The 16,454-nt window shown below is 46.0% G+C and overlaps 1 protein-coding gene across 1 annotated transcript in view; it reads right to left on the minus strand.

The window, feature by feature from the left end:
- Positions 1-9,918, minus strand: part of hs3st4 (heparan sulfate (glucosamine) 3-O-sulfotransferase 4) — a gene marked incomplete at its 3' end in the record, with an annotated part of 85,935 nt that extends 76,017 nt beyond the window's left edge. The window contains exon 1 of the mRNA XM_084437897.1: positions 9,246-9,918. Coding sequence (XP_084294023.1) covers positions 9,246-9,856 — 611 coding nt within the window. The 5' untranslated portion in view covers positions 9,857-9,918. The remainder of the gene's footprint in view (positions 1-9,245) is intronic.
- Positions 9,919-16,454: the final 6,536 nt, after the last annotated feature.

The following is a 16,454-nucleotide window of genomic DNA, read 5'->3' on the forward strand; positions in this document are numbered from 1 at the left end:
GAATTAGCTCACACCTCCGGAGTGTCTGCACATCTCTCTGATATAATTGAATTAAGCCCGTCAGATTGGAGTTGAGCTAGGGTGGCGTCAGTGGTGCACAAAGTATTTGAGCTCAAAGGATTGCACACATCAATAGTGTAACTTTGCCTTCTGATTCAAACATGTTGGGGGAGACATGAAAAATATGGTTGCAGTTTTTCAAAGGGCCAAAAAGAAAAGCCATCCAGATTCCATGTTCAAGTACTGTGTGTGCTGTGTTCAGGTACTGTGTGTGCTGTGTTCAGGTACTGTGTGTGCCGTGTTCAGGTACTGTGTGTGCTGTGTTCAGGTACTGTGTGTGCTGTGTTCAGGTACTGTGTGTGCTGTGTTCAGGTACTGTGTGTGCTGTGTTCAGGTGCTGTGTGGGCTGTGTTCAGGTGCTGTGTGTGCTGTGTTCAGGTGCTGTGTGGGCTGTGTTCAGGTGCTGTGTGTGCTGTGTTCAGGTACTGCGTGTGCTGTGTTCAGGTACTGCGTGTGCTGTGTTCAGGTACTGTGTGTGCTGTGTTCAGGTACTGTGTGTGCTGTGTTCAGGTACTGTGTGTGCTGTGTTCAGGTACTGTGTGTGCTGTGTTCAGGTACTGTGTGTGCTGTGTTCAGGTACTGTGAACTGTGTGCTGTGTTCAGATACTGTGTGTGCTGTGTTCAGGTACTGTGTGTGCTGTGTTCAGGTACTGTGTGTGCTGTGTCCAGGTACTGTGTGTGCTGTGTTCAGGTACTGTGTGTGCTGTGTTCAGGTACTGTGTGTGCTGTGTTCAGGTACTGTGTGTGCTGTGTTCAGGTACTGTGTGGGCTGTGTTCAGGTACTGTGTGTGCTGTGTTCAGGTACTGTGTGTGCTGTGTTCAGGTACTGTGTGGGCTGTGTTCAGGTACTGTGTACTGTGTACTGTGAACTGTGTGCTGTGTTCAGGTACTGTGTGTGCTGTGTTCAGGTACTGTGTGTGCTGTGTTCAGGTACTGTGTGTGCTGTGTTCAGGTACTAACATGTCGGGGACATGCAGGTAGAATGAGAATCATGCTGGAGCAGGGAGAGAGAAGTTATGATCTCCAGACCCCCACATTCCTCAGCGTGACACACTCCTAAAGTACATGTCAGGTCCTGGCGCATGTTTGAAACATTCTCCCAGAAGCCCTTGTGTCTTGGCTTCATGGCCATTCCTGTCTGTGCTGACGGACTGAGCCGATGCATCAGCGTGCTTCGGGGTGTGTGTGCGGATCGCATCGCTCAGCACAGATACCAGCCTGGCGTGCACAGCGCTCGCTGACAGGCCAAAGCAAAATTGGAATCTTGACAAACATGATTGACATGCTTATTTGTCCCAAGGAAGTATTATTCACAGAGGTTTAAAGATGGCTGTACAGCAGCATTCTGCCAAATGGAATCATTGTTCCTTCTAACTAGAAGCACATCATGGCGATTCTGTGGCAAGTAAATAATCCCTCTGAGATAGGAATCCTTTTAAGCTTAAAATGACTTCAGCTTATACTTTATTTTTGGTCCAAAATAAATGATTTAGCAGGCGAGGCTGTGGCTGTCATCCGTTCAGGCTGTCATCCGTTCAGGACGTGGGACAGAAATACAGGCCTGCTGTGAAGACGCCCCGTCTCTCCAACTGACGATGAAGGAAAAGGCAGCGCTGAATTCACTTCAGTTGTATTTTGACAGACAATTAAAGTGTGTCTGACTGTAATGTTAAACCGAGCCACGCCACCAGTACACTGTGTTGGCATATCAAAGGAAAGGAAGACTGTAATCTAAAGGAGGATCATTGTAGGACCTTGATTGTAGCCATCGTCCTCATAAAGCATTTTTTAGAGAGAGAGAGAGAAAGAGAGAGAGAGAGAGAGAGTGAGTGGGAGAGAGACAAAGAGAGAGAGAGAGTAGAGCATGTGAATTTTGAAGAGGGGAAAGGACAGAATGAAACTAGCCTACGGTGTTGTTTCTCTCTCTCTCTCTCTCTCTCTCTCTCTCTCTCTCTCTAAGCCACAGTGACTCACTCTGTTTCTCTCTAAGCCACAGAACATGTAGCAGTATTACTTCTTTCATAATACGTGTGCCACAACAGAGAGAGAGAGAGAGAGAGAGAGTGAGAGAGAGAGAGAGAGAGAGAGAGAGAGTGATCCCCTGAAGGTTGACCCCAGAGTGACACAAAAGGGACGGCGCCAGCCCGACACAAAGCAACACTCTAACCCATCTCACCCTAACCCATAGCAGCAGGAAAACACACACTCTTCCATAGCAGCAGGAAAACACACACTCTTCCATAGCAGCAGGAAAACACACACTCTTCCATAGCAGCAGGAAAACACACACTCTTCCATAGCAGCAGGAAAACACACACTCTTCCATAGCAGCAGGAAAACACACACTCTTCCACAGCAGCAGGAAAACACACACTCTTCCATAGCAGCAGGAAAACACACACTCTTCCATAGCAGCAGGAAAACACACACTCTTCCATAGCAGCAGGAAAACACACACTCTTCCATAGCAGCAGGAAAACACACACTCTTCCATAGCAGCAGGAAAACACACACTCTTCCATAGCAGCAGGAAAACACACACTCTTCCATAGCAGCAGGAAAACACACACTCTTCCATAGCAGCAGGAAAACACACACTCTTCCATAGCAGCAGGAAAACACACACTCTTCCATAGCAGCAGGAAAACACACACTCTTCCATAGCAGCAGGAAAACACACACTCTTCCATAGCAGCAGGAAAACACACACTCTTCCATAGCAGCAGGAAAACACACACTCTTCCATAGCAGCAGGAAAACACACACTCTTCCATAGCAGCAGGAAAGCACACACACACTCTTCCCTAGCAGCAGGGAAAACACACACTCTTCCCTAAACACTCTTCCATAGCAGCAGGGAATACACACACTCTTCCATAGCAGCAGGAAAGCACACACACACTCTTCCCTAGCAGCAGGAAAGCACACACACACTCTTCACTAGCAGCAGGAAAGCACACACACACACACTCTTCCCTAGCAGCAGGAAAGCACACACACACTCTTCCCTAGCAGCAGGAAAGCACACACACACTCTTCCCTAGCAGCAGGAAAGCACACACACACTCTTCCCTAGCAGCAGGAAAGCCTCATCAGGCTATTCTAGCACCGTGTGGATGTTGGACGACTAGACGTATTCTGATAATTACTGGAGATATGATTGAGCTAAAAAGATCAAGTGTTGTGGATTGCTCCTCAAGCAGAGCTTCATAGTGCCACTCACAGACACGACTGGAGCTAAAACATAGCAGTAGCATTTTTTTATTTATTCCTATTATCCAGACTAAAATATGACATTTATAATGAAACAAACAGCTACAGCAGAAAAAAAGGGCCAATATGCAGAACACAACAAATTGATATTGATTATTCCATTACTCTGTACATTCATCCAGGTTGATGGAGACTCCTCAGGCAGCAAACTGAACAGATGCTCTATTGTTCATCGGCACATCCGTTCCTGTGACATGTTGTCGGGAGACACAAAAACTTTTTCATCGTTGTGTCTGTTGGACGCCATCGGTGCCGCGGCGCTGAGGCATGTCTGGTTCTGGAAGACGCTGGGACAGGAAGTGAAGGTGTTGTTGTTGTTGTTGTTGTGTTGGGTGGAGGGGGCCCTGAGCTCCGTGGGGCTGGAGAGGTCAATCAAGTGAAGAGGGCGGGTTGAGAGAGACCTGACTGCAGCAGTCCACTCTCCCAGCATGCACTGGGGCATGCTGCTAATTAAAAAGCTTAATTCCACGACTGCCGCGTTGGCATGAAGGCGCCCAGAGGTGCGTCCTTGCGAGCCTTGGCGTGGCCTTATCAGGCGCAGGCAGACACACCGCCACGCTGATGAAGAGCAGGCAGACACCGCCACGCTGATGAAGAGCAGGATGTAGAGGCCCAGCTGGAGCAAGGAGGGACGGCATCCAGCCTGCAGGGGTCTGGCCCTCCCCCCTCCCGCCCCCTCCTCGCCCCCCCCCCTCTCCTCCCCCCTCCTCCCCTCTCTCCTCCCCCCTCCTCCCCCCAGACTGGGTCAGTGGTCCCTGGTTGGGTGTCAGGAGTCAGGGGCGGGGCTGTGTGTGGAGCTGGAGTCAGGGGCGGGGCTGTGTGTGGAGCTGTATGGTGAGAGGGGGGTGAGAGGGGGGGAGTCAGGGGCGGGGCTGTGTGTGGAGCTGTATGGTGAGAGGGGGGTGAGAGGGGGGGAGTCAGGGGCGGGGCTGTGTGTGGAGCTGTATGGTGAGAGGGGGGTGAGAGGGGGGGAGTCAGGGGCGGGGCTGTGTGTGGAGCTGTATGGTGAGAGGGGGGTGAGAGGGGGGGAGTCAGGGGCGGGGCTGTGTGTGGAGCTGTATGGTGAGAGGGGGGTGAGAGGGGGGGAGTCAGGGGCGGGGCTGTGTGTGGAGCTGTATGGTGAGAGGGGGGTGAGAGGGGGGGGATAAACACGGGGTCAACGCCCGGTTCAGACTCTCTGCTGCCGTGCTCAGCTGTGGCTCCGTGTCTTTGTGTCTCACTTCCTGTCAGAGGGTCCTGTCTCACTCCTGATGGGTGAGAGCAGAGCTGGATGCACACGCCGGTCCTACAGTCCCCCTGCAGCAGAGTCAGACATGCCGCTCCGACACTCCCGACATGATGGGGGTTTAGTATTCAGGAGAGAAACGACCCACGAGCATTTCCTTTCAGCAGCCGCGCGCCATGCAAAACAAGAAACCCTCCATGATAATGTAGAGAGGAGAATGCATGCAAGCTTCTCATTGTGCGGCCTTGGCAGCGCCAGAACTACTGTGTGGGCTCCGGGATCCACGTGCCTCTTGATCAGAAGGCATTCTACCTCCGACAAAGAGAAACGTCCTCAGTGATAGCAAGGCTGATTCTTTGACATTTTTTCTAAAGGCTATCATTTGAAATCAATGGAGAGAACAAGCATCCATCTTGCGTGAGGGTTATGAGTGAAAACAGAACCATGGACAATAGCAGAGACCAAGTCCAATCCTGCTACTGTATAGATCTGAACGCTGTGTCACACTACAGTTCCGCAACACATAACATCGCCTTACAAACGCGCACAACAACTCGGAAGATTTACAGTCACAGATCCTCACGCTTTTATTGCTTACACGGTTTCAGTTTGACAACATGATGACATATCAAGGGTCTGGAGCGCTCGCCGGCGCTGTACAGCCATGCGGCAACGAGCGCCACCAGAATAGGGTTTCTGCAGAGTAGGAAACACAAATAATCTCCTGGAGAATCAATTGTTTTACAAGCGATAGAGTTGTTCATAAATATCTAAATAGCTCAATGAATCCTGTGTGGTTTTTCTGTGCCTATTTAAAGCAGGATGGGCTTCCCAGCAGTGGTGCGATTCTTCCAATGATGGCAGTGCTATAACATGACACATTAAAAAATGACCTAGTCCATAAAATAATAGCTTGTCTCCAGAAGCGGTAAGAAGTCTAACAAGGCAGAAGGTCCTCCCTGACAAGATTTTACACATTTTGTCAGGCAGTGAAATAAATGTGACCAGGGTGCAGAATTGTATTTCAAGAAAAATATGAACCTCTTTCTTGTGGTAATATGCTCACTGGATGAGGCATAAAAAGAAAAGCTTTTCAAATATAATTTGTGAATTCCTTATGCATTCTGGGCTTCTGTATATAGCATGGTATGCATATATGTCCAGTACTATTGTACACATCACTTGACTGGTCTCTATTAATATTGCTGGTCTCTATTAATATTGCTGGTCTCTATTAATATTACTGGTCTCTATTAATATTGCTGGTCTCTATAAATATTGCTGGTCTCTATTAATATTGCTGGTCTCTATTAATATCGCTCCCTCATAGTTTTACATGTTCAGAAATGTGACACCAAGGCAAATTTAAACTGACTCATTCTCTTTGATATGATACTGTACAATAACCGGGCGGAGCTTCTAAAATCAACATTGAGAGGCGGATCATGAGTTGAGCACCATTTCAGTGAACGAATAAAGCAGGATTTTGATCCCACTGTGCTTTGCATTAACACAGGAAAATAGGCTGTTAATGTTGTTCATTTTGAAGCGGCACAAATGTAACTGCAAAGGAAGAGCAGTCTTGTCTTGACATGCTTTGTCCAACATGCAGTGATAATTCTGCATTGAACCCTTTTCCCTGTCACACTATAATATTACATTACGCCCAGTCCGACAGAACAGGCAGATTGGATATATCCATCCCATGAGTACAAAACCTAAGCTAGCAGATTCTTTAATTCCTCCACACACACATCATCCCGAGGTTAACGTTTCACTGAATAAATGGAAGAACGCTTAAGGGATTTGGTTGCTCAGGGGCACTAAAACACACAAGCACACGTTGGTGTTATTTATGTAAGCCTGTCATCTTCCTGTCTAATGAGCCCCACACAGAAAACAGGATGAAATGGCTGCATTAACACAACACAGGCTGAATGAGCAGCCGGGAGCTCCGATGTTCCTCTGCAGAGAGATGGAGTCAGATGTTCCCCCAGCCCAGACCCCCCAGACCTCTCCCCGAGCCTCTAGCCCCCAGCCCCCAGCCCCGAGCCTCTAGCCCCCAGCCCCCAGCCCCGAGCCCCGAGCCCCCAGCCCCCAGCCCCCAGCCCCGAGCCCCCAGCCCCGAGCCCCCAGCCCCCTCCCAGAGCCCCCAGCCCCGAGCCCTGATCCCCTAGCCCCACACAGCCCTGGGCACGCAAGGACCCGCTCCAACACGCTGGCTTCATTCTCCCCAGCTCAGTGAGTCCATTAAAAAGCCTGCATTCCCCTGGTCAGACATCGCAGGGAAAGGGTGACGCTCCACTAAGCCTGAGCCACAGGGAGCAGGACTGAACCCAGAAGCCTCTCCTGTTTTCACTCCCGTAACAGAGCGTGTGTAAATCACTAAACAGGCAATGACACAATGGACCAACACGGCACTGCTGGCTCACCCAGTCCACCTGGCCTGGGCAGGACGTGAATCTGACCGCTGGGACGCTGGGATCAGGGTAATCTAACCTGCTTTAGCTGAATTAAATTATCACTTCTCATTCAAGCCTGTAACAAACGTTTTGCAAATACAAAATATATATTTGTATTGTACTGTATGTAGATACAGTTAGAGGCATATTTATGGTCTCTATCTTATTTCATATTAATTGGATTGATACAAGTTCTTCTCACATGCAGTTAATGAAATAAACTAATTTATGAGAGCAGAGTATGGAAATTGGAAAATGTAGGCTACTGTAAATGCACATAAACAGCTCATGGGCATCAGGAGATCTGAGCTAAATCAATGAAGGAACTAGCTCGTTATGACTGACGGCTCACACCTACACCATGAACACAACAGTACGCTACAGTGGGGAGCGTGATTTTGTGTTCTGACGTACATTAGGTCATGTCAACCCCCGACTGCCTTTCACAAGCAGACCTGTTGCACAGCGACATAAAGGAGAGACGCAGAGCTGTGGATGAAGAACTCAAATAGGTTTCTCTTTCTTGTCTAGCGTGTTTGAATAGTGTTTTGTGAGGGAAATGTCAATAGGTTACAAAGGCTAGTTGGGAGATTTCAAAACTAGAAATGTGAAGATGTGCAGAGAGCTGCCGTGGATTCTACAGCATTTCTTTGATTATTTTGTTAGGTCTCTTTAGTGGAATTCAATAATTATAAAGAGTCTTGGTGCTAAAGAATATGCCTCCAGCTTAATGTGCAGTATGGAAAACTGCTCTGCAAGGCCTTGTGAAAAATAGCTTGGCTTGGCTTATAACATATATAATGACTGTTATTTATATAAATATCAGTAAAAGTGGTGTTTGATGTGGTGATGGTAGTAGCAGTAGTAGTAGCAGTAGTAGTATTAGTAGTAGTAGTAGTATTAGTAGTAGTAGTAGTAGTAGTAGTAGTAGTAGTAGTATTAGTAGTAGTAGTAGTAGTAGTAGTAGTAGTGGTAGTAGCAGTAGTAGTAGCAGTAGTAGTAGTAGTGGTAGTGGTAGAAGCAGTAGTAGTAGTAGTAGTAGTAGTAGTAGTAGTATTTAGTAGTAGTAGTAGTAGTAGTAGTAGTAGTAGTAGTAGTAGTAGTATTTAGTAGTAGTAGTAGTAGTAGCAGTAGTAGTAGTAGTGGTAGTGGTAGAAGCAGTAGTAGTAGTAGTAGTAGTAGTAGTAGTAGTAGTATTTAGTAGTAGTAGTAGTAGTAGTAGTAGTAGTAGTAGTGGTGGTAGTAGTAGTAGTAGTAGTAGTAGTAGTAGTAGTAGTAGTGGTAGTAGTAGTAGTAGTAGTAGTAGTAGTAATAGTAGTAGTTGTAGTAGTAGTAGTAGTAGCAGCAGTAGTAGTAGTAGTAGTAGTAGGCTAGTATTAGTAGTAGTAGTAGTAGTAGTAGTAGTAGTAGTAGTAGTAGTAATAGTAGTAGCAGTAGTAGTATTAGTAGTAGCAGTAGTAGTAGTAGTAGTAGTAGTAGTACTAGTAGTAATAGTAGTAGTAGTAGTAGTAGTAGTAGTAGTGGTAGTAGTAGTAGTAGTAGTAGTAGTAGTAGTAGTAGTATTAGTACTAGTAGTAGTAGTAGTGGTAGTAGTAGTAGTAGTATAAGTAGTAGCAGTAGTAGTAGTAGTAGTAGTAGTGGTGGTAGTAGTAGTAGTAGTAGTAGGCTAGTATTAGTAGTAGGAGTGGTAGTAGTAGTAGTAGTAGTAGTAGGCTAGTATTATTATTATTAGTAGTAGTAGTAGTAGTACTATTAGTAGTAGTAGTAGTAGTGGGCTAGTATTAGTAGTAGTAGTAGTAGTAGTAGTAGTAGTAGTAGTAGTAGGCTAGTATTATTATTATTATTATTATTATTAGTAGTAGTAGTAGTAGTAGTAGTAGTAGTAGTAGTAGGCTAGTATTAGTAGTAGTAGTAGTGTTAGTAGTAGTAGTAGTAGTAGTAGTGGTAGTAGTAGTAGTAGTAGTAGTAGTAGTAGTAGTAGTAGTAGTGGTGGTAGTAGTAGTAGTAGTAGTAGTAGTAGTAGTAGTAGTAGTAGTAGTAGTAGTAGGCTAGTAGTAGTAGTAGTAGTAGTACTAGTAGTATTAGTAGTAGCAGTGTAGTAATAGTAGGCCTAAGAGTTGTATTAGGCTACTGTTATTAGAAACACTGACGCATTGTATGGCTGAAGTTGGATTGCTATGGAAGTCAGGCGGGATGTGAAATATCGTGAATGTGGATGTTCGCACCTGTACCAATCCAGCCCCTTCTCATAGTTCCTGTCGAAGAAATGCGGCTCATTCCCAACGGCTCTGACGTCGGGATGGACCCTCAAAGCTTCCAGTAGAGCCCTGGTTCCTCCTTTCTTCACCCCTATTATAATGGCTTGGGGGAGTTTTTTCTCCCCGTAATCCGAGGTGCAGTTCACCCTGAGGTCGCTGTCCGTGGTGCTGAAGTCCTGGTGCTCCCGCTCCAGCGCGGACTGATTCACCGAGGCGGCTTTGGTTGGAGACGCTTGGGTCCTATCCCACTCCTGCGTTCTGTGCTCGGTCTCCACATTGTCCTTTGCAGTGGAAATTGCAATAGTTTTCTCACCATCGGTCGCCTCGATCAATCCCTCGTCGAGATAGCCCTGGGATGATGTCGAATAAAGTTTCTCCCTTAATGTCACCAAAGTTGTCTCCCCCGTCACCAGCCTCCCCTGGTACACGTAGTTCTCTTGCAGGGGGAACTGTAACGAGTTGTAACAGCTCATCAAGCTATAAAACAAGTAGGTGACAGAGAGGGAGAGGGTGAACATGAATAAGATTTTCCGGGGCACTTTAGAGGTAAAAACCGAAGTGCTGGACCAAAATGCCATCTCTGATAGCAGTGATCCTCTCAGAGAAGTGAGCAGACATGTTTCCAGCCCAAGTCTTGCATGGACACTCAACAACAATAATCTGTCACTATCAGCAGTGTTCCAGACCAAAATGCGCGTAGCAGTGACACTCCAACTCACGGCCAATTCGCATAGTTATCAGGACGGAGGGGGAGAAGATCGTTAAAATTCCGGAAGAATATCGCGTCCCTTTCTTGAGTATCGATTTCTGATTCCAACGCTGACAGCCTACGTCACAATTTATTGGACTGAACTTGCAGATGAGAAAGCCTGCGGTCTGGCGTCCTTCCCAATGAGCCGCCTGCTTTGAGATGGGCAGTGTGTGACGGACCAAGTCTTGGCATCTTACGGAAAAAAAAGGGATAAAAAACGAAGGGTAAAGTGTGTGAAGTAGTGTGCAAAGCACGTCTTCATCAACAGCGCAGCTCTGTGACCAGTCCAACCATCGAGCCCCTGACAAGCACAGTGGATTCAAAACCAACAATTAGAAATCCGTCGGATATTTCGACAAGGAGGTTCTGCGTCTCTATACTACACTCTCACCCTCTCACTAGGCTTTTAACTTTCTAAGTGAAGCAGCTTTACATTAATATGAACGCACTCCTCGCAGTGACCAGGAATGATGCTCTGTCCTGAGCCGTGTGTTGATTGGTAGATGAGCCGTGTGTTGATTGGTAGATACAGTAGGATGCGAGCTCATCTGAACCGGAGCACCGGAGAAGCACTCGCAGGCTGAATAAGTGAACACCCACTTTCTCCTCAATCCTGAGAAAAACGTCGGACGCAACCGTGAGTGCATCTGATAATACTCTCCCTGTCCTAGAGCTCATGCATAGATGGGTTAGATAAAGGAAGATCAACATTCAGTTACTGATTTTTTACCATAAAAGGAGACCTACAAAAGTTCAGATCATGCAGTCATAATGGTTTGTCTGTACAACTGTTTCTAATCACAGTCGTGTCTTATGCGTAATATACATTGATTATTATTATTATTATTATTATTATTATTATTATTGCTACATGCAGCTCATGCCTGCGCCCTACTGGTCCTCGGTAACATTACCAAGTTATCAAGAACCCGAAGCTATCTCAGATCAATGGGTGAATAGAAAACCTCACACCTCTACTGACTGATTCTTCTGATGAGAGTTGTCTTTCACGCCACGTGCAGCAGACATCTCTTCCAGCTGCTCAGACGCACGTGCCAGCGTCCAACTGCATGTTAAACTCAAATATTTCCTTGAGAAATTATGCATCAGATTTATTTCCAAAGGTGATAGTATTGATTCAGTGGACCTCCTCAGATTCGAGATTGTATGCCATTAAAAGATGTTTCCTTTTATTTCAGAAGCTCATTCATCCTCCTTGAACACGGCAGATATGACTGGAATACTGGTAACAAGCAGTAGGGAACAATTAATGTAATGGGAGCCTCTTCATTCAAGATTCAAGATTCAAGATCTGATTTATTGGCCATGTATATTGTACACATACTATGCATGTGTCTAGGGTAATGGCCTACTAGCCTGGTATGACCATCCCCATCTCACTGCTTCGCTCCGCAATATAGGTCTGTCCTTCGCCCCATAGAGAGCGATTATGTGTGTGTGTGTGTGGGGGGGGGGGGGGGGCGGGGGTACTTGCCTTGACAAACTAAATACAGTGCAAACAAAATACAGTGCAATATACAAAATAGTGTGGTGTGTATGTTCAGTGTGTGTGTAGAGTGTGGTGTGTATGTTCAGTGTGTGTGTAGAGTGTGGTGTGTATGTTCAGTGTGTATACAGAGTGTGTTGTGTATGTTCAGTGTGTGTGCAGAGTGTGGTGTGTATGTTCAGTGTGTGTGCAGAGTGTGGTGTGTATGTTCAGTGTGTGTACAGAGTGTGGTGTGTATGTTCAGTGTGTGTGCAGAGTGTGGTGTGTATGTTCAGTGTGTGTGTAGAGTGTGGTGTGTATGTTCAGTGTGTATACAGAGTGTGTTGTGTATGTTCAGTGTGTGTGCAGAGTGTGGTGTGTATGTTCAGTGTGTGTGCAGAGTGTGGTGTGTATGTTCAGTGTGTGTGCAGAGTGTGGTGTGTATGTTCAGTGTGTGTGCAGAGTGTGGTGTGTATGTTCAGTGTATGTGCAGAGTGTGGTGTGTATGTTCAGTGTGTGTGCAGAGTGTGGTGTGTATGTTCAGTGTGTGTGCAGAGTGTGGTGTGTATGTTCAGTGTGTGTGCAGAGTGTGGTGTGTATGTTCAGTGTGTGTGCAGAGTGTGGTGTGTATGTTCAGTGTGTGTGCAGAGTGTGGTGTGTATGTTCAGTGTGTGTGCAGAGTGTGGTGTGTGTGTTCAGTGTGTGTGCAGAGTGTGTCACATGTTAACGGTGTCGTCCACTGACCTGCAGGCTCTGTAGGTGAACAGCAGGGGGTCCAGGAGACGGGCTGTGATGGATTTGAGATGCCGCAGCCCAAGGCGCTCAGGTCAGGGCGATGGGCCTGTGGTGGTTTGACAGGTCTGGAGGCGCTGGAGAGAGTATTATAGCAGATGTATGAGGGTATTATAGTGGAGGTCATTCTACAAAGTCTGAAGGTGCAGAACAATGTTTTTTTGACCAGATTAGTCATTTTCAAATCTTGTTGCAAGCAGTTTGGTACATCAGTGGCAGGCTGCCATTACTGAATATACAGTGAAAAGTTATAGCCACAATCATTTATTGCTCGACTGCAAAAACCAATGGTGCTTGAGTTCTGAACAAAACATTCAGTAATAGAACGGCTCTTCTGCATCGGGCCGGTGGACTCCCATAGGAGGGGACGCGATGCACAATCCAACGGGATCTCCTGATTGGAGGGAGGTGAATAAATCACTTCCTGCAGTAGTGCTGCCCTCTGAATGGCCGTCACAGCGTCGCCACAGCCTGCAGGAAGCTTGCTTAGCTACACTAATGCAACATATGGATTGTATTTGCCTAATGTACGCTCCTGTAGACTTTTTAGACCAAAAAAGCCATATTAAAAAGCCATATTAAAAGGCCATATTAAAAGGCCATATTAAAAGGCCATATTAAAAGGCCATATTTGGGCCGATCCTCACACGGCCCTGTGTCCCCGGAGGACTCTTGTTGTTACCAGGCCTCTGAACTGCGGAGCCGTCATGAGTCATGAAGCTGCAGCCGTTTGTCATCAGAGACCATGTGTGATCAATCACCAGGTACCTCCTTCACCACTGACTCCATCACCTCAATGAATGTCACACAGCTGTTTCCCCTTCTGCCTGCAATCAGAGCTGTACTGTACCCTACATTTCACTTCAAGCACATAACCCAAACTCCCCATTACAATCATGTGTGCGCTGACGGAGTTGACAACATAAGAGTTTAACTGTCGAAACAGTGAACAAGGATCAAGTACTGGATATGAATGCAGTTCTTTACTGTACATGGAAAAATAAGAGCTCTGATATGACTCTGATACAGGAGCTTGATAGTTCTGCTTGACTCTTCTAAGAGGGAGGAGGAGGAAAGAGGAGGAGGAGAGGGAGAGGAGGAGGAGAGGGAGGAGGGGAGAGGGAGGAGAGGGAGAGGAGGAGAGAGAGGAGGAGAGGGAAGAGGAGAGGGGGAGGAGGAGAGGGAAGAGGAGAGGGAGAGGAGGAGAGGGAGGAGGAGGCGGAGGAGGAGGAGGAGAGGGAGGAGAGAGGGAGGAGGAGAGGGAGAGGAGGAGAGGGAGAGGAGGAGAGAGAGGAGGAGAGAGAGGAGGAGAGGGAGGAGGGGAGGGAGGAGGAGGAGAGGAGAGGAGAGGGAGAGGAGGAGGCGGAGGAGGAGGAGGAGAGGGAGGAGAGAGGGAGGAGGAGAGGGAGAGGAGGAGAGGGAGAGGAGGAGGAGGAGGAGGAGGAGGAGGAGGAGGAGGAGGAGGAGGAGGCGGAGGAGGAGGAGGAGAGGGAGGAGAGAGGGAGGAGGAGAGGGAGAGGAGGAGAGGGGGAGGAAGAGAGGGAGGAGGAATGGGAGGAGAGGGGGAGGAGGAGAGGGAGAGGAGGAGAGGGAGGAGGAGAGGGAGATGAGGAGAGGGAGAGGAGGAGGAGGAGGAGGAGGAGGAGGAGGAGGAGGAGAGGAGAGGGAGAGGAGGAGGAGGAGGAGGAGGAGGCGGAGGAGGAGGAGGAGAGGGAGGAGAGAGGGAGGAGGAGAGGGAGAGGAGGAGAGGGGGAGGAAGAGAGGGAGGAGGAATGGGAGGAGAGGGGGAGGAGGAGAGGGAGAGGAGGAGAGGGAGGAGGAGAGGGAGATGAGGAGAGGGAGAGGAGGAGGAGGAGGAGGAGGAGCAGAGGGAGACTGTCTGGAGCGGTCTGTTTCCAGAGTATGGTAGGATTAGAGCAGTGCATCACGTTTCATTACTGTATTCTTCTTAATAATACATTTAGAGTCAATATTTCATTATCATTATGGTTGCAAAAAAGGTTCATAGCAATGGCAGGGCAAGGATGACAGGAAACAGGATAACGTAACGTGTGTGAGCCATGTTATAAGGTTATTATAAGCCATGTTATAAGGTCATTATAAGCCATGTTATAAGGTTATTATAAGCCATGTTATAAGGTTATTATAAGCCATGTTATAAGGTTATTATAAGCCATGTTATAAGGTCATTATAAGCCATGTTATAAGGTTATTATAAGTCATGTTATAAGGTTATTATAAGCCATGTTATAAGGTTATTATAAGCCATGTTATAAGGTTATTATAAGCCATGTTATAAGGTTATTATAAGCCATGTTATAAGGTTATTATAAGCCATGTTATAAGGTTATTATAACCCATGTTATAAGGCTGTTATAAGCTATGTTATAAAGTTATTATAAGCCATGTTATAAGGTTATTATAAGCCATGTTATAAGGTTATTATAAGCCATGTTATAAGGTTATTATAACCCATGTTATAAGGCTATTATAAGCCATGTTATAAAGTTATTATAAGCCATGTTATAAGGTTATTATAAGCCATGTTATAAGGTTATTATAAGCCATATTATAAGGTTATTATAAGCCATGTTATAAGGTTATTATAAGCCATATTATAAGGTTATTATAAGCCATGTTATAAGGTTATTATAAGCCATGTTATAAGGTTAATATATAAGCCATGTTATAAGGTCATTATAAGCCATGTTATAAGGTTATTATAAGCCATGTTATAAGGTTATTATAAGCCATATTATAAGGTTATTATAAGCCATATTATAAGGTTATTATATGCCATGTTATAAGGTTATTATAAGCCATGTTATAAGGTTATTATAAGCCATATTATAAGGTTATTATAAGCCATATTATAAGGTTATTATAAGCCATGTTATAAGGTTATTATAAGCCATGTTATAAGGTTATTATAAGCCATGTTATAAGGTTATTATAAGCCATGTTATAAGGTTATTATAATCCATGTTATAAGGTTATTATAATCCATGTTATAAGGTTATTATAAGCCATGTTATAAGGTTATTATAAGCCATGTTATAAGGTCATTATAAGCCATGTTATAAGGTCATTATAAGCCATGTTATAAGGTCATTATAAACCATGTTATAAGGTTATTATAAGCCATGTTATAAGGTTGGAATGGTGCTTGGGTGGTGGTCAGTGTGAGGACAGGGTGGAATGGTGCTTGGGTGGTGTTCAGTATGGGGACAGGTTGGAATGGTGCTTGGGTGGTGTTCAGTGTGAGGGCAGGTTGGAATGGTGCTTGGGTGGTGTTCAGTGTGAGGGCAGGTTGGAATGATGCTTGGGTGGTGTTCAGTATGAGGACAGGTTGGAATGGTGCTTGGGTGGTGTTCAGTGTGAGGGCAGGTTGGAATGGTGCTTGGGTGGTGTCCAGTGTGAGGGCAGGTTGGAATGGTGCTTGGGTGGTGTTCAGTGTGAGGGCAGGTTGGAATGGTGCTTGGGTGGTGTTCAGTGTGAGGACAGGTTGGAATGGTGCTTGGGTGGTGTTCAGAGCACTTTGTTCAGGCCGTGTTCTCCGTGGTCAGAGCCCTGGTCAATGCTGGGCGGATATGATAGATACCGGCCCCTTATTGGATCAATAGGAATGTGTCCCCCCAATGTTGACCAGCCTGCCAGTCTGTGGACTAATTAGATGATCAAACGTGATGGATGTGTATTAAACTCAGCTGCCCCTTAAAGAGAACTCCTCTGGGTCTTCACCACTTCCTGCTGACCTTTTACATCCCAACTTTATTGTATGTGAACGCAATTAAATCAATTTGTTGGATATTTGCAGTGCAGCAGTTTGGCCCAAAGGTTGAATAGATCGGATGTTGCTTCCCAATGCTTAAAAGTCCTATGGAGGCATACAATTAAATGAGAAAATATGATAAATAAAAGAGAAATACAATTATTCAATCTCAAATGAACCATGTGTGGAAACACCTATGTAAATGGACAATGGGTAATTTCCTTATTTCATCTTTATAAATAAAAGAAACGATAAATCCCTATTGATCCTCATTTCAAAACACAAGCTAATGAGATTTCACACGTTCGCCCCCCATATAAGTCAGAGTCTGGGCTGCTAGGAAACAGACAAATTACCCACTGTGGGATTTGTTCT

Source organism: Borostomias antarcticus, assembly GCF_949987555.1.
Source record: "Borostomias antarcticus genome assembly, chromosome: 5".
Classification (NCBI taxonomy): Eukaryota; Metazoa; Chordata; class Actinopteri; order Stomiiformes; family Stomiidae; genus Borostomias; species Borostomias antarcticus.